The sequence below is a fragment of the Neomonachus schauinslandi genome, chromosome 16, assembly GCF_002201575.2.
Source record: "Neomonachus schauinslandi chromosome 16, ASM220157v2, whole genome shotgun sequence".
In the NCBI taxonomy this organism is placed as follows: domain Eukaryota; kingdom Metazoa; phylum Chordata; class Mammalia; order Carnivora; family Phocidae; genus Neomonachus; species Neomonachus schauinslandi.
This window is the reverse complement of record NC_058418.1, coordinates 41390221-41412039: the sequence shown is the minus strand read 5'-3', so window position 1 is coordinate 41412039 and position 21819 is coordinate 41390221. Positions and strand designations below refer to the sequence as shown.

Genomic DNA, 21819 nt, shown 5'->3' with positions numbered 1-21819 from the left:
CCTACCACAGGCCCTCTCCCCACCTCAATCCAATAAAGACCCCATGCTCTGTCCTCTTGTGTATTCTTGTCTGTCCTTTCAAGGGAAGGGAGAGACTCTCGGGAGTCCCCCTCCCCACTTGGGACTCTGACTTCTGGCATGGCAGATGTTGAGTCAGATCTTCCTAGAGTAGCCATGCCAAGGCCAGGCCCCCCATCTCTCCTCTTCCTAGGTAACCCCCTGGTCCACAGCAAGGAGTCAGAATGGCTGGGGAGCCTTCCCTGGGGAGGGCAGCCTGTTTATTGAATACAGAGGATACATTTACAACCGGGGTACACAAAATAAATAACTGCACATTCTCCAGCCATGGTCCATGGCATAATGGCCCAATCTCCAAATGCCCTCTATCTTACCCTCAGGACCAGACCTACCTTGGACAAGAGAGGAAATAAATCCCCAGGGCTTCAGGCCCCCGAGGCACTTGGGGAAATGGGGGGAATTCTGAGGCCACAGGACTTGGGCTCTCTGCTGCCTTGTGCCAGGAGCACTGGAGATGGGAGGAGATGTATAAGGCACAACTGGCTTGGCCCAGAGTGGTCTCTTTGGCTTTGTTTCTCACTGGAGGTGGCACATGCAGAAAGAGGAGAGCCTGGCCCAAGGCTACCCACTGGGAGCAACAGTGAGGGCCAATCCCTCCCTGGCAGAGGCCCTGCAGTCTAGCTAAGGCTAAAGCTGGGCCCCAGCTCCTTCCTACCCACTGAAAGCAGCTGTGGAGGAAGGGGACTTGGGTTCCAGCCTGGTTTGGGGTGGGGGGTGCAGGGGAGGCACCATGACTGACATCGGGATGGTCTGGCTCAGGCCTCTGGGAAAGCAGCCACCCAATTCCACCCACCTCCTGCAGGGGCTCCCTCCAGCCTGAGATGCAGCAGAGCCCAAGCTGGAAGGGTAATGCTGTGAAAGAAAGCAGGGCCAGGCTGGACCAGGCAAGGCCAGCTGTGAGAAGGCCAGGGCCCCAGGCACTCAGGGTTCAGTGGCAGGTCACACAGTACGGCTAAGTTCCAACTGGAGCTGCGCAGCAGCTCAGCAGAAGGGGAGTGCTGAGCAGCCTGGGGACCTTTCCTCACTACAGCAGCTCCTTCCCACTTTCTCTAGAGGATGAAGGATGAGCGCAGTGGTCAGTCCTAGGCTGCCCATACTCATGTCAGACACTAGATGGCGCCCTCATGCAGTTTCGAGGAGGGAACAGCAGAGCCTGAAGGGAAGGGGCAATGCGCGGTACCAAGGGTGGAACCAGGGCTGACACTGGAATCTTGATGGGGCGCTCCCTGGGAAGCCCGTGGCCCCTGCCTTGGCCCTGGTGCCCCCATTCCCCAGGTAGCAGCAGTGGGGCTCCCTTTAATCCCCCACAGTTGGGAAGGAGGCACCCAGGGAATAGAATGGGCATCCAAGGTGGGGGGGGAAGTGTATATAGCGGGCTCTGCAAAGAAGGCACTGAGAGCAGTGGGCTGGTGGGCAGGAGGTCTCTCACTGGCAGAGAGAGGCTGGAGCCTGGAACAAGCCTGCTACCAACATGGCCACATAGTCCAGAAGGGCCAAGGACCATGCCATGGCCCTACCATCAGAGGTTCTAGCCAGTCCTGGGGCCAGGAGGGGTCCCTGGAGGCACCATGAAGGAAGGCAGATCTTGCGTGGGAGGTGGGGGACTGTCTGGACTTAGCCAGGGGCTGAGAGTCCAGCTGAGGCACAAGCTTTGTGCCTCCCTGGGCCTCTCACTGGGGCACAGATCAGGATGCAATGGAATATGGGGGGCCAGAGAAGGTTCAGTGAAGAGGGTTTCAGAAGTAACGGTCCCAAAGAGTCCTGGGACCACAGGACACCCTCTGCCCGGCACTACATGCCTCTGGTCTTGGGGAAGAGCCAAGGGGTGAGGGAGCCTGAAGGCCATGTCCTACCCCTTCCCCAACTTCTAGCAGAGCAGTTGCCCACCAAAAAGAGCACTGGTGCCAGGCCAGGCTCCCAGTTCAGAGCGCTCACAGACCCCTAGGCTCCCTCCACTCTCACACCAGGCTCAGGCCCAGGATGAGGATGGGGGCTGCTGAAGGGACAGGGAAGGGGCGGGGGCCATTCACCTGCCACTGGCCATACAGGCCCATCTCCAGAGAGGGCATGGGGCCCCAGGGGCCCGGCAACGCGTGGCCCAGCTGGGACCGCGGCCCGTCCGCACCGCAGCCCCGCGGCTCAGCCATTGTACTGCTGCTGGTAGCGCAGGTTGAGCTCCCGCAGTTCCCGCTCCCGCACGCGGCGCGACTTGTTGGAGCGTGTAGAGCGGCTGGAACGCGTGGACTGGGCTGATTTGGTGCTCTGGCAGCGTGAGGAAGCACGTTTGAGGAGGTTCTGGGAGATGGAGCGGTGCAGATTCTTCATGGATGAAGAGGCTGCCATGCTCACCACCCATGGGTGCCTCAGGGCCTGCAGCGCGGTCATGCGGGCGCCGGGGTCCACTGTCAGCAGGCGGTCAATGAAGTCCTTGGCCAGATTGGACACACTGGGCCAGGGCTAGAGGCCAAGGACAAGCATTAGAGCAAGAGCACTCACCATGCTCTCCCCATCCTGACGATACCACCAGCACGGCACTGAGAACCGTCCAGCATTCCCGCACTCTCCCCCTGGAGAAAGGCCCTGCCCGGCTCCTCCCAAGTGCAGCGTTCTGGGCCTCCCCCTCCCACCCAACACCGGCCCACGCCACCAAGCAGCGGCTGTTCTGAGTAAGGAGTCCACACGACAAATAGGAGAAGGACCTGCTCCCCTCCCCAAGCAGCAAACTCCTAAGTGCCCTGGACTCAAAGCCTGGCTCCAGAAGGTGGCCCTTATCAAGACCCGCCAGCTACCCCAGGATCACTATAACTCAGGGGGATGTAAAGAGGATGACCCAAACTTTCTACCATATCCTGAGCCAGACTTAAGGTCCCAACCCAGGATGGCCATACCAGGCTACGTAGCAGGGAACTTCCTAGTCTTTAAAGAGAGGACCCATCCTCCGTCCAACTGACAAAGTGGAGATGGACGACGAATGCATTGCCCACATCAGCCTCCGCCTCTCGGCCATGGGGAGAAAAGGAAATAATTCAAGGCAACTAGATTTCTCTATCTGCTGAGAGGGCAGGGGAACTCTTGGGGAACAGGCAGGACCAGGTGACCTTCCTTCCAGTCTTCATGACCTCTTGGAACCACACGGGGCGGGGGGGGGGGGGGGAGCGGGGCTGGCAGTGCTCTGCACCAGCCTCCTTTTGGTACCTTCTGTCCTCAGGGGGACACTGCACCAAGCCTGCTCTGCTGCACGCCCCCGTGGCTGCTGCATCTCAGCACACGCCAAGCAGCTGTCTGTCCCAGGCCTCAGTCTGGACAGCTTGTACAGACATTCACCTGGCGGAGTCCTTAGGTTCTCAGGGTAAAGGACACTTACTCAGGCTTTCTCTTAGCCCCCAGAGCTAAGCAATTATTCCAGTGATTGCAAGTTGATTGTTCGTTCCCATTAGACCATGCTAAGCTGGATGAGCCCCCGTGCCCGGTGCCAGGCATACAGAGGCCCTCGAGCCCCTCTGCTGGAGGAGGGCAGACACAGTGCCGTTCTGAGTCCCTGTCTTCTGGGGGCCCTGTGGCACGTGCTCGGATATTCCCAAAGGGGGGGCGGCTAGGACCTTTGTTGAGCCTGCTGTAGAAGGTTTGGCTGGGATGTCACGGGCACCATCACCCTCCTTCCTGCCAAATGAGGTCTGCCTGTTCCACCTAAAGGTTCCCTTCTCCTTGGGGGACCCCTGAACTCACTCTCCAGAGGGATTCAGGAGTATCTCAGAGCCCACATTCGGGGCAGCTGCACACCCCTTCAGCAGATACATTTCACACTGACTACTGCTACCCCCAGTTCAGCTTTTTTTTTTTTTTTTTTAAGATTTATTCATTTATTTGACAGAGGCAGACCAAGCATAAGCAGGAGGAGCAGCAGAGGCAGAGAAAGAGGCAGGCTCTCCCCTGAGCAGGGAGCCCGATGCGGGGCTCGATCCCAGGATCCTGGGATCATAACCTGAGCTGAAGGCAGACGCTCAACTGACTAAGCCACCCAGATGCCCCCCCGCCCCAGTTCAGCTTCCCTGACCTCCAATTCTTCCCCAATGCCCTTCCCCACTTATATACAGGGGGTGGAGGGGGCACCAAGGAGAACACTCTTCTGGAGTTCTGAAGAAGGGGTGGGGCTACTTGCGGATGCTACCCTAACCTGCTTTTCGGAAGGCAAATCTCAACTTCCACTAAACTGAACTGGTAGAAAATGTCAGACCACACTCCTTAACAGCCACCTGACAGGGTCCTCGTCACCAGTGGGCCTGCTCCCAGTGACTCCTGGGGAGATAACGGTCCTCAGGAGGAGGGCAGTCAGGGCCTCGGGACACGCAGCCAGGGAAGCCATGAATACCTTGCTGAGAGCAGTGAGGGGGCACAGAGGGGCAGAGGGCTCCATACACAGCCTGGTCCAAGTTTCCCTGCAGGCCTGCACAGCCCGGGGCTCCGGTACTGAGGCTGACATACAGCGTGGGAGGAGGGACATCACTTCCTGACCATCAAGCTGGCTCTCATTTTCCCTAGGCTGTAGCCCCCGGAATCCTTAACCCCTTGTAGTTAGGGTACCTTTTTTTTTTTTTTTAAACTAAGCTCTAGGCCCAATGTGGGGCCCAACATGGGGCTTGAACTCATGACACTGAGATCAAGAGTTTTGTGTTCTACTGACTGAGCTGGCCAGGCGCCCCCTAGGGTACCTACTCTGGATGTTATAACAGCAGAGAAGAAGCCGAAAGAGGGTTGGGAACTCTCCCAGAGCACTTCCTTACCAACTTCACCTTCCTCATTCCGGACAGAATGAGGAAGCATTCTGCGGAATACTGCCCGAGTCTCTACCAGAAGTCTTGCCTTGAGCCCAGGGGCTAAGGGAACAAAGGATGGAGCCAGCTCTCTGGCCTAGGCTGCCGAGAGAGGAGGAAGCTGCTTCTTTCCAGCAGCAAACCCAGCTCATAGGACTTGCCCTAGACTCCCTCTGGCAGGCAGGCCTGGCCATTCTCAAGTGAGGAGAAAGGCCCGGTTTTTCTTCTGGCTGACATCTGGGTGACAAATTAAAGCATCAGGCTGCAAGCCCAGAGACTTGCATTCTAGGTCTATCTTCTCTGTGTAACCTTAGAGAAGACAAGCCTCCTCACTTTTATTTTTTTTAAAGATTTTATTTATTTGACAGAGAGAGGGAGAAGCAGGCTCCCTGCTGAGCAAGGAGCCTGATGTGGAACTCGATCCCAGGACCCTGGGATCATGACCTGGGCCAAAGGCAGCTGCTTAACTGACTGAGCCACCCAGGCATTCCAAGTCTCCTCACTTTTAATATGAAAGAGCCAAATACAATGGATTCTAAGCGTCTTCCAGTTGCCAAAGTCCTTGATTCTAAGAAGATGGTTTCCTACCTTTCTTCCTCACTTGGCTGCGCACAAGGAACAAAAGCATAGCATTTAACATTTAAGTGGCCTGGACCTCTTGACCTCTATGGGTTCTTTTCTAGCCCATGAAGACTCTGGGGAAGGTTCTCTGGCAGAGAAGTTAGCCCCACCAAAGAGCTGCTAGGGGAAAGAAGGGAGGAAAGTAGCCTGGGCTTTGCTCCCATGACTCAGTCTTCCCTCAGCTTTGTCTCAAGATGTATTTTCAGACCCAGCATTCCCACCCTCAATGGCCTCCTTCCTATACTTACGTGGGCCTGAATGAAAGCAGAGAAAAGAGCATGCTTCTGGGAAATGGAGCTTGGGGTTTACTCAGGAGAGCAGAACTGTCAGTATGATAAGAATAGCACACTCTAGTGTGGCCCACGAGGCAAAGGGTTTTAAAAAATTCAGCAGAGCTGGACACCGTGTGGTAGTGGAGCCAGCAAACCCCTCCTCTGGTCAAGACACTCACCATCCTGGTGCCTGGGCTTTCAGACCAGACAGAATCCATCACCCTGGCAGGGGATGGGTAGGGGCCGAAGGGCAAGAAAGAGGACCTAAGGGGAGAGAGCCTGAGGGGAGAAAAAGAAGGAAGATAATAGAGTTTTTAAAAGAGGCAGAGAAGGAAGATAAAAATAAAACAAGAAAAGGCGTGACAACTTAAAGGTTAGTAAAGCTGTGTTCTGAAACTTGAGATGAGTAATAAAATGAACTCCTGCGCCCCCACCTGTCCCTGCCCAGAGTCCACAAAGTGAAGGACAGGGACAGGAGGGAGACAGGGCACAACTCAAGAGTCAGGAAGGATGCCATGTGCTCGCTTTGGAATCAGGGGGATGTTGGCAACGCTGTCTTGGACCAGCCCTGGGTGGCTCTGGATTTCAGAGCCCGCTGCAGAGTGGCCTCTTTTATCTCTACTCACAGATTCTGCTGAGGCCAAGCTAGCTCTTAAAAAAAAAAAAACCCAAAAACCAAAAAACTTTCTCCCATTCTAACTTCTGAGGCAGTCTGGAGCCCTGGTGGCTATAATTAGCACGTCATCCCCACGGACACCTGTGTCCCTGAACCCTGGCTACACAGGACTGGGCGCAGGGCAGCTACTGGGTCACTATGGGATGGCAGGATGAGTGAAGAGATGAAGGAGACTTCTGCAACAAGCCGGCCAGGCCACACTGGAGCAAAGCTCAGGTCTGGGCACCACACCTGCACCGGGAGACAGACAGACAGGCCAGGCAGGCATGCTCAAGAAGGGGGACCGTGTGCAATGGGAGAACTGACCGAGGAAGGAGAGTCTGGGGAGGCAGGGCCGGTGGGGACTGGTCAGATCAGGTCCCCCTTAACCATCCCATCCACCTGCGAGTACGTTTCCACCTCAGTGGGGGCAGGAGGGGAGGAGTGTGGGAGGCCGTCAGCGGATTTAATGAGGTCAGACCGTGGGAGAGATAACAGCCATGGCAGCTCCCACAGGAACTCGAGAGCCTAGAAGTGACAGGGCGTGTGAGTGGGCAGAGCTACCCAGGGGGAGACAGACAATGAGAAGAGCAGGAGAGGGAGGGCACGGTGAGCACACCAGGCACTGCTGTGAACACAACCCATGATCCAGCCCTTTGCTGGAGAGGCCTCGGCGCGGCCGGGGGTGGGAGACAGCAGTGATGAAAGAGGCTCCGACCCTGGGTTAATGAGAAGCTGGAGATGGTCAGGGCAAGGCTTTTTGGTAGGAATGGCTGAGTACGGCCATGTGGGGACATGGGCATCTGTTTCTGCCACCACAGAAGAGTACTGCGCTCTGGGGACTGGGTAACCAGGGCAGCAGTGGCAGAAGGAAGCCTAGAGAACAGGGCTCCAGGGAGCTGAGTGGCAGAGCAGAGGTGGCACAGGAGAGGGATGCTGCCCTTCTCCACACAGAGCCTGCCTCCGGCCCCCACCAGGAGGAAGTCACCCCTGCCTTCCTTCAGTGACCAGTGAGGGTCCACCACCCATGCCCAGTGGACCAAATCATGCCACCTCCCAGTGACCAGTCAGGGATCTGGCCTGCCATCGTCTGCTCCTACAGTGAAGGACGGAGACTTCTCTGTTGAATACCTACTGGGTACTAGGAGCTTTGGTGAAGTAGGGATGGCCCTTCCAGAGGGATCCCTCCTGGACAAGTATAGGAGCATCTACTTGTCCTCGTGGGATCCTGGCACCAAGCCAGTGCCATCACCCAGCACCTGATGCCCAACAGCCACCGGCAGAGATGCAAGCAGGAAGGGCTTAGGGATACGTCACAGGAAAGAATTCTGAATCAATTTAGAATCAATCAGCTTTTGAGACAGACACGGGAATCCATCCACTTACTCTGGGAGCAGAAGGCAGCAAGAGAAGAGTGATGAGCTGATGGTCCATCACAGCCCCCATCCACACTAGAGGTGGGGGAATGTGAGGCAGTTCAAGGCACCCAGCAGAATCCGAGCACGAGCCTGGAAACATGCCACCTGCCTCCCCTGCATTCCATCTGCAGCCTGCACGCCATGTCCAGTCTCCAGCTCTCCCACATCCCTGGGAAAGTCCTCCCCAAGGCTCTGAGTCAAGGTCTGATCCCTAGTCAGCTGGCTGCTCCCTACCAGTGCACATGAACCAGGCTGCTGGCCACGCCCTCACAGGTGCTGACCCCCTTCACCTAGAGAGCAACAGGGCACGGTACATCCTCTGCACCTTCTTTTACCTTCAACATCCCAGGGCAGAATGACAAGTGTGAGGGTCACTTTAAGTGGGGAAGGAAATGTCAACTCTGGCTCTGGGCACTCATCCTACGGCAGGGCTATCAGAACTACAAGAGGGTCCAATTCCCAGCCCCTGAGCGCTCGACCCTTGGCGCCAAGTGGATGGGTGGTCAGGCTGCAGCCCAGAGGCCCACCCCTGGAGAGCCACCTCCCACCAACACGATCCCCCAGGTGGTGGCAGACTGGCCCTGCAGGTGGCCTTCCTCTCCCACCCAGATTCTGTCCCTTGCCTGGCAGCACTCACTCTCCTGAGCAAGACACTGTGAGAACCTGTGTCCAAGCCCACCCGTTCCCGCTGCAGTAGCCCGTGCCTGCCCACAGCTCGGAGACTGCCCCAGCAGAGAGCAATGATTAAAGGCTGTTCAACGCGACAGGCAGCAAAGCTGCTGATGGCACCACTCTGCCACCAATCCCACAAGAGCCTCCTCATCCGTCCTGCCTCTGGGAATAGAACTCTTGACAAAAGCAATGACATCAGGCTGACAACGTCACATTTCATGGGCAGTTAATCACAGAATCTCCCAGCCAGTGGGACTATGACAGGCCTCTAGTATGGGTCTTACGGATGATGACTCACCTTTGGTGTCACTCCTTCAGAAAAAGCTGCTCCAGCCCTCCTAGAATCTCTCATGACAAGAAGCTCCCTCACTCAAGGTGGCTCCTTGTGTCTTCTGACTGCTCTCCCACTCACACAGGCCTTCCTCACATCTGACCAACAAGCGTCTCCCCATCACGTCCAACACGACTCTGGCTTGGCCCTCTCCACTCCGGCACCTCTGGTCACCAGGGAAAATGAGGATTTCTCTTCTCAAAATCATCTGTCACAGCCTTTTCCTTGCCAGCACTCCCTCCTCTTCCAAGATTCCAAAGCTGCTCCTAAGCAGGTCTGGCCAGCAGACCACTAACCACCTCTCCAGCAGGCTCTCCACTTCTTCCTGGAGCCCAGCCCCCAGAAGAGAACACTCCCAGCCAGCAGGGCCACACCCGTCTCCCTGCCAGCCAGCCCCTTCCGCATCCTTTCCCAGGGCAGCACCAACAACCACGGGTGCTTCCCTCAGGAGAAGCCAGGAGAAAGTACTGGGAACAGATGCATTGATACACAAGCTGTCCTCAAGGACCTAACAGGCCTGAGAGGAGAGATGTCCACAGACAGCAGCCCAAGAAAGTGCTGAAGCAAAGACTCCAGCAACATGCTAAGGCATGTATGTCAGGGAACACAGACTGTGGGGATGGAGAGGCAAAAATTCTGACACCAAGATGGCCTAGATTCAAATCCCAAGGCCTGTCACACTCTAGCTGTGAAACCATGGACAAGTTACTTAACCTCACGAGCCTCAGTTTCCTCATCTGTAAAATGGGGGCGTTACACCCACCCGGCGGCACTGTTGTGGAGATTAAACATGTTGGATATAGAACCCTTAGCCCTCTGTCCGGTACTACGCATCACCACTATTCCTAATGGAAGCCATCTTTGAATTGAACCTTTCAGAGCCGGCCAAATTTCTAAGGCCGACACTGGGAGCAGAGCGAAAACCCTGAGCAATAGCTTAGTATGGGCAGTGAACGGAGCAAACATCTCAGGCCTGTGGTGCGTAGGAAATGGGGCAGAGAGCGGGGCCGGGCTATGGGCTGGAGCATCTAGAGTCAGGATTGTGGGGCTGGAGTACTTGGAGTACCTCCCCCCACCACTGGGCCCCACCTAGGGATGTCAAGGCAGGAGCCTACACACCCTCCGGACCAGAGGGCAGTCTCTCCCGTGAGTCCTCTCTCACTCTGCCCTTGGAAGCTGAAGCTTCTGCAGGGCTGCAGCATGACTCTGTCCCCATACCTCTCCCTAAACAACATGTGCAGCCCACTCTCAGGAATCTCTGCTCTGCCTCAAACACCCCCAGGATGCCAGGTTCCTCCACCCCCGACTCGGATTACTACAACAGCGGCCCCAACAGCGGCCCCCCTCCCCCGTCGGTCTTCATCCTGTGAGTCTCCCACAACACGTTCTGCTGCATTCCCCCACCACTATCAAGACCCCAGAGGGCTCGCTCCCACCGTACTGTTTCCAAAGAGCCTCTGGCACTACAGAGCGAACAACAAACACCAACAGCAAACGCCAGGCCTGCCCCAGCCTCATCCACCTGGGCTCCATTACTGCCCCTCTTCTGAGGACAGTCAGCAATGTCCCTTTCTCTGAGCTTCCTCCTTCTTAAGGCCCACCTCCTGTAGAAAGCCCTTTATTCAAGTCCACAGAAACCACTGAGCCTGACAGGGAACTACACAGACATAGGCCTCGGGAAACAAGCCCATTGGATGGGGCCTGGTATACATAAGGTACCACTATGAGCGTGTCGGGGGGCAGGAAAAGTGCCCCTAGAAAGGCACTAACTGCCATGAGACTTACTGTCAGGTGAGCAATGCACACCTCCAAACCTTCCTGAGCTCTAAGTGGGTGGTCCTTCATTTGCAGAAGTCAGATCAAAGCATCCCCCTTTAACATGACATGCTCTCAGACAGGTTTTCTGGCAGGGCCTTCTCACTTGGATGGCCTTCAGAAGGGCAAATGACCATCACCCAGTAGAAGACAGATGGGACAGATGGCTGGACTGAGGGTGGGGGCAGGGCCCAGCCCTAAGAAGGGAGACCAGCCCCGCCACCTGACCTGAGCCCCACAGCTCATGTCGCAGACTGCCCAGATCCAGTGGCTGGAGGTGAGGCCTGCACTGGCAGGTGCTGCCAACAAGGGTTTGTTCTGTGGCCATTTCCTACTCCTAGTCCTTTCTCCCCAGGCAATCTCAAGCTTCACGGGGGATGGAGAACAAGCCTTCATGTCTCTGCATCTTCCCCAGGTGCATTTATGAGTAAGCAGTAGAGTAGAGTAGTCTATGGGCTACTCTACTAGTAGTAAGCAGTAGAGTAAGCAGTCAGTAGAACAGAAAGACAGATGCTCGGTCACCACCTCAGAGAGCATGATCTAATGATGAGGCCTCCTCACCCAAGAAATACCCCAGACAAATCCCCCCCAGACCGTAGCTCTCTGCAGATGATGGTAGAACCTGTTGTTGGAGTCAGCCACGCTCTTGGTAAGGGACAGATGCCAACAGGGCTGGCCAGGAATTTGACTCTGGAACTGGGAACTCATGCTTTCAGCTTCAGATAAATGGGGCGGGGGGTGAGGCTGGGCAGTGCCCCCCATAACACTGGGAGCCTCAGACTGTGTTTCCAGCAGAGCAGGAAACAGAGTCTCAGGATCCAGTCTAGTGGCTACGGGAGGAGCAGGAAGCCCGAGTCCAGTCCTCACCCTATTCGTTTGTCATTCTCCAAGCCACAGATAATCAATAGCCAGTTAGCAAGACTGCCAGCTCCAATTAGATAAACTGCTTGATCCACAATTGCCAGAATCAGGAACTCTTGGGCAAACCCACCGACTTTCAGAAAGAGTCTTCGCTCTGGTAGCATCTCTTGGGAAACCTCCCTCTCTCCTGTAGCTGAGCTCGCTACTCCCTCTGCCAGCCAGGCCCCAACAGCCTGGCACCACACAGAGCTCCCAGCACACAGCAGGCCAGGCGGAGCCTTGGCACAACACTACCTCTGGGAGGTGGAGGCTGGGTCTTCTGACCTGTGACGAAAGCTGGTCCAGAGCGTGAGGGGGGTGCCCTCTGTGACTACGCCGTCGTAGCCTGGGCTTCCCAGCCAGTTAGCATTTGTTTTGTTGAATCCATTTGGAGCACAGAAGACAAGAGAAACTTTAGGGGAGAGCTAGACAAAGTCCCAGTTTCTCCTTGGCCTATGGCCAGCACAGAGCTGGCCTAACGATGAAGGCTTCCCTCCCTTCCTCATACCACTCTAACACGTGACCTGGAGATCCCCCTAAGGAATGCCAGCCCCCGTCCTCACAGGAAGTCCTTGACTGACCTCACGACCACGTTTGGAAACTAATAAGGAGTTTGACGGAGCACAGGACCCCAAGCACTGAGCACTGAAGACAAAGTGGCAAGAGGCTTTGGGGGATAACTCCTGCAGGAAATGCTGCTCTGGGCCAGGTGGCTGGAGCCAGAGAAGGCCCAGTCCAAAATCCCTGGAAGGAAAGCTGGGTTTCAGAAGGGGGCTGGTTCCTCCCCACCATGCAGGTCGTTCAGGCAGGCCCAAGCCTGAGGGGAACACTGTGGGGCACATTCTGCAGGGGGCACTTGGGCAGGGGCCCTCGCTGCCCCACCAGAATCCTGCTGTCCTGCAAAGCTTACTTTACCTCCCAGTTAAGCCATCACACATTCTGTTATTCACCAGCCTCCCAAGTCCACCATTATGCTTACAGCACCTGCTGTAAGGTCAGCCTCATCTCCCCGCCCATTCAGCATCCTGCCTGAGGACCAACCAAGTCTTTCTTTTTGTGCATCTTCCTTCAGCTCCCAGCAGTGCTGAAACCTAACAGATTTTTTCAGGTATCAGGACAATCAGTGGATCCAAAGACACAAACTGATGGCCTGCTGGTTGGATCTGGCCTGCAGGTAAGTATTTGTTGGCACAAATGGAATTCCAACATCTTAAGATAAAATTTTTTGGCTTCTCTTAAAAGAACTGGAATGTGTGGGTGCAGAGAATCCTCTGGGCTGTGTGGCAAAACTGGGCAGAGGACCAGCAGCAGATCCTTTCGACGGGACATGGTCACCCTAGCTTGTCCCAGTCCCCGTGGAGCAGCTACTGCGGCCACCCTGGCCCATGTGCTCCAGCTCACCTCTGAGCTCACCTGCAGCTGTGGGGGCCCCATGCATGCGGACAGCTCCCCGGGGGCCAGTGCCCGCATCTCCCTGCTTCTTTGCCTGAAGACTTTCTCCAGCACCGGCTGACATCAGGACAGCCCGGAAGTGCCAGGGATTTAATGCCCCTCCCCCCAAAGAAATTCTCAACTCTTACAGGAGTCAGTGGATTAAAACCCACTCACCTTCTTGTCCCTCAGTGGTACAGTTCTGAGGCATGTTCCACGTGATTATTCACAGGGTCCCCAGTGGGAGTTCCAGCGGCCCACAGCGGCAGTCCACTCCTTCACAGGCCTTTATTGGCTTCCTCCTTTCTGCCTCACTTTCCTACCCTTCACCTGTGCTTACTGGACTCCTATCCCAATTACATCTGCTCCCAAGTCTCAGGGCACATTTTTGGGGAAACCCAAGCTAAGAGACCCTATTAGTCTCACTTCATCATTTTTTACATTACCTGCCTGACCCCATGAACATGGCCCTCAGAGCACATCCCCCTGATCAAGCGCTGCCAGGGGCCTCCCACCATCCCTGGAGCAGGGCAGACTCACCTCCCCCGAGTAACTGTACTTGCCCCTGAGGATTTGCCGGTACAGCCTGGTGCGGTTGTCATCCTCAAAGGGCATGGTGCCACTGAGCAGGATGTAGGCAATGACACCCAGTGCCCACATGTCAACTGAATTGGTGTAGGGCTTGCGGACCAGGACCTCAGGTGCAATGTACTCGGGTGTGCCGCAAGTGGTCTTCATCAGGCAGTCGTCGCCCTTCTTGCGGGCACTGGCCAGGCCGAAGTCAGTGATGATGATCTTGGAGTCAGTGCCGGGGTGGTAGTAGAGCAGATTCTCAGGCTTGAGGTCTCGATGTGTGATGCCCAGTGCGTGCAGGTATCGGACACCATCCAGCACCATCTGCAGCACCCGCGTGGCATCACGTTCAGTGAACGAACCCTTGGCGATGATGCGGTCAAAGAGCTCTCCACCGGTGGCCAGCTCCATCACCATGTACACGCGCTCCTGCGTCTCAAACACCTCCACCAGCTGGATGATGTTGGCGTGACGCACCCGGCGCAGCACACGCAGCTCTGACTCACATACCTCCCGCCCTTCCCGGTACTTGGTCTCAATCATCTTGATGGCATAGGGCTGTCGGGTTGCCCGGTGCTCCACACGGACCACTCGGCTGAAGCTGCCTCGGCCAATGAGGGCTTTGATGTCGTACTTGGCCGTCACACGTGGGTCAAACTTAGCCCTGTACTTAGCCACCCTGGCCCTGCGTGGTGGTTCTGAGGGAGGTTCTGTGTGGCTGCTAACGGGGGCACCAGGGCAGGGGTTTGCACCCTGACTGGCTGCTGGGAACCCGGCTTTGAGAGCACCAACACTATCCACCTCTGTGATGAAGTGCTTGTACACATCCTTCTTAGTGCCACTGAAGGGCTCCACCTTCTTGACGAGATCCAGCTGGACGTCCTTTGGCGGCTCCGGAAGGACCTTGCTTGTCCCACAGCCCATCACGGACACGGGGGCATCCTCTCTAGCGAGGTTGGCAGGACCTGCTCTGCAGGCAGTGCCCCGTCTACACCTACGCACACAGAAGAAAGGGCAAGTCAGCACGGCCAGGGATACCTCTGAAAGGATACCAGCCATTCTCCTCATCCCCTCCCCCTTGCCCCGCAATAAACGTAGCCTGAAGACCTGACTCTAAGATGGTTCCCTGGAAGGGAGGATGGCGCTGCCCCCTGAGTGCTCGATGAAGGGTCCAGATGAAAGGCTGGGTCTGAGCTCCCTGGTCTTTTTTTTGTTTTTTTAAGACTTTATTCATTTATTTGTTAGAGAGAGAGAGAGAGCAAGTACACAAGCAAGGGGAGCTGCAGGCAGAGGGAGAAGCAGGCTCCTTGATGCGATGCGATGCGGGGGCTCGACCCCAGGACCCCGGGATCATGACCTGAGCCCAAGGCAGATGCTTAACCGACTGAGCCACCCAGGCATCCTTGAGCTCCACGGTCTTGACTTACATCTCCCTGGATCTGATTATCATGCTGCTCTCCAACCCCAAGTGAGGAGCAGGAACATGCACCAGGCTCAGCTGTCACTGCCCCCACCTTCCTCCCTACCCTGCCTGGGTCCCTTATCCTAGCTGAAGTTCAATGTTTTTTTAAATGTTAAAATCATTCCTCTTATTACTCTGACTCATCTTTTCTGACACGGCGGTGTAGAATGTTAGAGGCCTGCTCACCAACACGATCACCCACCAGAAAGCCGCTTCTCCAAGGTGCCCCTCATGGATATCTTTCCTGGCCCTCTAGGCCTCCTACACCTGCTGCCAACACTACCATCCCTGCCCTGTTCTCTGCCCTAACCTTACTCTTTCCTAGACGGTTCCCGTTACTTTGCTCATGCACCATCTTCATCTGGCAGTTCAACACCCTGTTCCAGGGCCTTCTACTTCCCAGTTCACCACACGGATGGCCTAAATGCCACACAATCCCAGGTCAGGCTAAATCAACCCCAGTAAACTTAGGACCACAAACCTTAGTACACTGCTAATAGGCAGCTACCAAACTAGCCTGGGCATTCAAGAGACAAAGGGGACCTTGAGCTCCGAAAGGACACTAACAGTTTCATCTTGATGTGACTCAGCCTGTGGATCAGGGTACTCTGCTTCCTTGGAATAAGGATCCAAGAACTTTTCCATTTGCTTCCCAGAGATGTTCCAACCATTAAAACCCTATAGCTGCTGTGGCCTTCATAACGTGAAGTGCTGAAGTCACTTCTACCCTGGCTGTCCTTCTCTAAGTCTTTCTGAGAGGCCCATCGGTGAAAGGAGAGAGCTGAGAATTTTCTATTGATTATGACATACAGAATTAGGGGTAAAATTATCAATTCAGATCAAACATTTATTAAACATTGTAAAGGGAAAAAAACCAGCTTTTTTCCTTCCTGTGTAAGGAGATAAAGTTCTTCCATACTGTGTATTTCTTCACTCTATGTCTCTCCTTTACCTTCACAGAGAGCACTTCACTTTTTTTTTTTTAAAGATTTTATTTTTGGGGGCACCTGGGTGGCTCAGTTGGTTAAGCAACTGCCTTCGGCTCAGGTCATGATCCTGGAGTCCCTGGATCGAGTACCACATCGGGCTCCCTGCTCGGCAGGGAATCTGCTTCTCCCTCTGACCCTCCCCCCTCTCATGTGCTCTCTCTCATTCTCTCAAATAAATAAATAAATAAAATCTTTAAAAAAAAAAAAAGATTTTATTTTTTTAAAGTAATCTCTATACCCAGCACAGGGCTCAAACTCACAACTCCAAGATCAAGAGTCACATGCTCCACTGACTGAAGCCAGCCAGGCGCCTCTAGAACACTTCACTTCTGACACCTCTGGTCACACGTGTGGTGAGTCCCCACATCAAGCAATTCTGTAACGCCAGCCGATGTCCTACAATTTAACTCAGTTCTGACACTGTCTACCCAAAGATCTCGTCAGATACCACAGGTTAAGGGCTCAGTCCCCTAAGACTGCTCCCTCCCTCACACACACTTCAGCACAGGTCACAAGCCTGGGTTATCACCTGTGCTTCTGACCAACTGGCCATAGATCGGGGTCCCAAAAGCCCCCTCCTTGAGCTCAATTAATTTGCTAGAGAGACTCCTAGAACTCAGGGAAACACTTACTTACATTTACCAGTTTATTAAAAGATATAGGTGAACATCCAGATGGAAGAGACGCACAGGGTGGGCCAGGCATGTGGGAAGGGGCGCGGAGCTCCCATGCCCTCTCTGGGTGCCCCACTCTCCCAGGACTTCCATGTGTTCACCAACCCAGATGCTCCCCGAACACCCTACTATTGGGATTTTATGGAGACTTCATCACACAGGCATGATCCATCATTAACTCCATTTTCGACCCTAATCCCTTCTCAATAGAATGGGAGGCAGGGCTGAAAATTCCAAGCTTCTAATCACAGCTTGAGTCTTTCTGGTGACCAGTTCCCATGTAGGAGTCACCTGGGAGCCCAATCAGATTCACCTTATTAGAACAAAAGACACTCCTATCACCCAAGAAATTGCAAGGGTTTCAGGAGACTGTATCAGGAACTGGGGTCAAAGGCCAAATATCAGAACAAGACATGCTCCTGGTGTTCTTAGCACTTAGGACATTACAAGGGTTTCAGGAACGCTGTGCCAGGAACTGGGGGCAGAGTTCCATAAATATTTTAGTTTATCTCACAAAATATCTACTAGGTGCTAGGGATAGGGGAATGAATAAGACATGGTCCAATGTAAATTATACTTTAACACACACACACAGACACATAAGTAAAACACGGTCACCAAAGTCACAGTGTAAATTAAGAAAAAACCATAAAAACAGATCATTTGAATATAGAATGGTGTTAGGCTTGAGAAACAATAGATACATGTAGAATAACACAGGGGTTAGGGAAAGCTTCCTGGAGGTGACCCCCAGACTGAATTTAAAGTAAGAATGAGTCAGGTGAGGAAAGGTGGGAATGGTGTTTCAGGCAGAGAGCAAAACACACTCAAAGATTCAGAGGTCCCTGGTGAAATCCTGGGCCTGGGAACAGGCAGTCTGGTGGTATGAAGACAGGACTAGGGGCAGGGTGGGTTGAAGTTCTGGAAGCACCAGGAACAGGTTAGGGTGAGGAATGAGGACCTTCCAGGGAGGTGACTGGAGCTACCAAAGGGTTGACAAAGAGGCAATCAATCTGTACTTAGAAAGAAGTGTGAGGCAGAACTGGAGGAAGGTCAAAGTAGGTTTAAAGGGCCCAGACAGCAGGGTGGAATGGAGAGATGTCATCAGGAAAACAGACAAGGACTGAAAGCGAGACATAAAGAGTGAAAGGAAGGAGAGAGGGTGGCACTCTAATCCCTTGCTTGGGCTCCTGGGCAGAAGGGTCAGCCGTGTAGCAGGAGGGACAGATTCGGGAAGCCAAGTGGGAAGAGATCATTTTTGGGTGTGTTGCAGAGCACGTGCAACATCCAGATGACATTAAAGTCAAATCTGACATTGAAAAGAGTTAGTGACAGAGATTCCATGGCTGACCAAGGGTGGTGCTTGGGGCGAAGAGGGCGACACCTAAAACCCCCACCCCCAGCCACTGGAGAAGCCAGCAAATGATCCCATCAAAGGCAGCAGAGGGAGACACAGGCAGGTTTTGCTATGGCAACTTGGAGGTCACAGACAACCCATAGAGTCCACCAGATTCCAGCGAGTCGAGGGCCTGATTCTAAGGTAGTGATACTGACCAATGTGGCTAACTCTTTCAAGGAACAAGCTCATCACTGAAACATACCCAAGACCTCGAGTAGATAAAAAGGAGGAATCCGGAGACCACAGATTAAGGGCTCAGATTTTTTTTTTTTTTTAAGATTTTATTTATTTATTTGACAGAGAAAGACACAGCGAGAGAGGGAACACAAACGGGGAGTGGGAGAGGGAGAAGCAGACTCCCCGCCAAGCAGGGAGCCCGATGCGAGACTCGATCCCGGGACTCCAGGATCATGACCCGAGCCGAAGGCAGTCGCCCAACCAACTGAGCCACCCAGGCGCCCCAAGGGCTCAGATTTTAATCAGTATGTCAATATGACTCTCAGCAGAATAAGGTATCTTTCCTCACATGAGGAATGATTCCTCCACCAACACAAGGCTCTTCCATATTTGCTGCAGTTCTCACCCAAATGCCCAGCAGATCCCACACAGTAGCTTAGGAAATTGTGTTTAAAAAAGGCATTTAGAAACAAGGTTCCGGGGCGCCTGGGTGGCTCAGTTGGTTAAGCGACTGCCTTCGGCTCAGGTCATGATCCTGGAGTCCCGGGATCGAGTCCCACATCGAGCTCCCTGCTCGGCAGGGAATCTGCTTCTCCCTCTGACCCTCCCCCCTCTCATGTGCTCTCTCTCATTCTCTCTCTCTCAAATAAATAAATAAATAAATAAATAAATAAATAAATAAATAAATAAAAAGAAACAAGGTTCCTTTCCACAGAGGCTACAGATTAGAACTGTGAACTAGAATTCTGCAGACTCATCTCTTCTTTTGGGGAAAAACAAGACTCTCAGTCCTGTATAGGGCTGCAGCTCAGGAAAATGACAGTTCCTGGGCCAGGATTCCTGAGGCAGAACGCAGGTTCCTGATCGCACTGGTGAGCAACATCTACCACCATCCAGAGAGAAGACAAACGGCACAGGTGACCCAGCACAGCCACTCAGATGTCTTCTCCCTGGTGAGGCGGCATCGCCCTAGATCCACAAAATAAATAATCATTTCCAGGCATGTGCACTGGGTCTTTTTGTTTAAATGTGCCCATCTAGTCTGGTCCCGATGAGAAAAACTAAGGTTGACAAAAGAAAAGGCCTGACTTCTCACTTTAAACAAACAAAGCCTGCACAGGGATCTCAAGTCAGCAGTAAGAGAGTCAAGGATCATCCCTCTCTGACCTGCCTACTTCCTCCCTGGGACACAGTTTCTCCCACATTTGTTCCAATTAGAAACTCTGCCGAGATAAGCTGATGCTGGTACTCCACCTTCCCAACTCCAGAGGAAGAGTGGAGGAGAGAGGCTCCTAGTTCTGGGAAGGGGCAGCAGCCGACAGCCCCCAGGTTGCTCCAGCCCCACAGCTGCTCCACATGTCAATCACATCTGTTAAATCCCCGTTGCTCAGAGGTCAGGTGAAAAGGCAGACACGGGGACAGGGAAGGAGTCTGAGAAAACTTCTGGGAATAACATTTTCCTGCCCCCCCACCCCGCTCTCCTCTGTATGCCCCTAGCACAGTGACCAGGGTGTGAGAAAAGACTCAGGAGGTCACACTATGCCAGCTATCACAAGGCACCATTCCCTTTCACCGCACCCATCCTAACACATCTTGCAGAAAGAACTGAAGAACTCTCTGGAGTTGGCCTCCACACCCTCAACTCCCAGCCTGATCCCAAGCACTCCTCGAGGAATGCAGGCATGTTAGAGCGTGGTAGTGGGCATAAGCATCAGCACTGCTGTCCTCACTACAGAATGACAGGCCAAGAAAAGTAGAAACTTGTCTACAGCCACCTTAGATAGTGACAGCCAAGCATGGACCCAAATCTCCCAGTCCTCCATTCAGAGCTCCTTCCATCACAAGGGAGACTCCGGAAGTGCCTGGAGTTCAGCAGAGCTCTGCCTCATCGGATCAAGGCCTCTATCCTTCCTCCTAACACTCAGCTGATGAATCAACAAACCTTTACTGAGGACCTTTTCTGAAGGGTCTGTATTATGAAACCTCCATTCCAAGTGCAGTCGGGGTCACGCTGCTCACTGCTGTACTCTAGATTGCCTTAGAACACGAGAGTTCTCAGCCCCTTGAAGAAAGATGCCACTTCTCAGGTTTCTCGAACTCTCTGGCACCCAGCGGGCACTCATGTTTGTTAACAATAAATGAAAGGTGGTCTGGCTCTTGGGTTTCTATTTGCTGCAAGGCAACAGTCTCAGAACCTCAGAAACCTCAGAAATGTTCAAGTGGCAAGAAGAGGCCAGATTGGTAACTAAACCAGAGCCGTGCTCTTTCGGTGCCCGTGTAAATGTCCTTGATAACAAAGGAAGCTAGAGCTCTCAGGTCTGTTTGTCGTACAGACTGTTAATTGAACTCCAAAGCAAGTTAGTCCACAAGCTTCCAGACTTGACCACATGGAAGAAAGAGGGCAGGGGCTTAGGATGGTTCCTGAAACAATTTTCTGGCCACATAAATCGAGTCTGTGGCTGTGTCCCAGGCAGAGGCCCATAGGCACCCTGCCCTCTCCAGTAATGTCCCCTAAGACTGTTCTCCACAAAAAAGCTTCGCAACCTTTTACCTACAAAGATCTCTATATCATGCTCCCCTGTTTTGAAAGACTATCTATCAAAATGAAGTAGGCAGTAATCTCCAGTAATCCCAGAAATAAGTAACTGCTAAACAACACTTCTAACCATCATAAGGCAAGCAGAGACACCAGGCAAAAGAGTTTGTCTCTTCAGGGGCGCCTGGGTGGCTCAGTCGGTTAAGCGTCTGCCTTCGGCTCAGGTCATGATCTCAGGGTCCTGGGATCGAGCCCCACATCAGGCTCCCTGCTCGGCGGGAAGCCTGCTTCTCCCTCTCCCACTCCCCTGCTTGTGCTCCCTCTCTCGCTGTGTCTCTCTCTGTCAAATAAAAATAAATAAATAAATATCTTTAAAAAAAAAAAAAAAAAAGGGGGTTGTCTCTTTAGATGAAAACTCCCGAACAAGGATCTCAGCAACCTTAGGGGGAGCTATGTGAGTCTGCTTTCTGAAGCAAGGAAACAGACACTGCATCTAGCAATTCCATTTTCAGAAATAATTCTATAAAACCATTTCCACAAGTATGCAAAGATATATTTGTACAAGCAAGTTCATGGCAATGTTCTTTATAATAATGAAAAAATGGAATTACCCAAATATTCATCAGTAAGGGAATAATTACATAAATTAAGATCCATTCATATAATGGAGCACTCTGAAGCTGTTGAAATGAATGAGGTAAATCCATATATACTGACAAAGAAAGATACCAGTCAATTTTATTGAATGGCTTTGTGCCAGAACCCATATCCATGATGTAATAAGTAGTTTAAAATAGTATCTGAAGCATATGTCCAATGAGGGGTTTAAAAAAAGATACAGACATATATGTGGGAAAAATATCCTGGAAACGGAAAAGACAAACTGTTGACAGTGACTGCCTCTAGGGTGTGTAAATGTGAAGGGAACAGGGAGAGGAAGGAAGGAAGGGAGGAAGGAAGGAAGGAAGGAAGGAAGGAAGGAAGGAAGGAAGGAAGGAAGGAAGG

General features: G+C 53.2%; 1 protein-coding gene across 1 annotated transcript in view; it reads right to left on the bottom strand.

Moving 5' to 3' along the window:
- Window positions 1–242: 242 nt before the first annotated feature.
- Window positions 243–21819, bottom strand: part of PSKH1 (protein serine kinase H1) — a 25825-nt gene continuing 4248 nt past the window's right edge. Inside the window, exons 2-3 of the mRNA XM_021703534.1 lie at window positions 13545–14571; window positions 243–2535 (exon numbers count right to left, since the gene is read on the bottom strand). Coding sequence (XP_021559209.1) covers window positions 2218–2535; window positions 13545–14501 — 1275 coding nt within the window. The 5' untranslated portion in view covers window positions 14502–14571 and the 3' untranslated portion in view covers window positions 243–2217. The remainder of the gene's footprint in view (window positions 2536–13544; window positions 14572–21819) is intronic.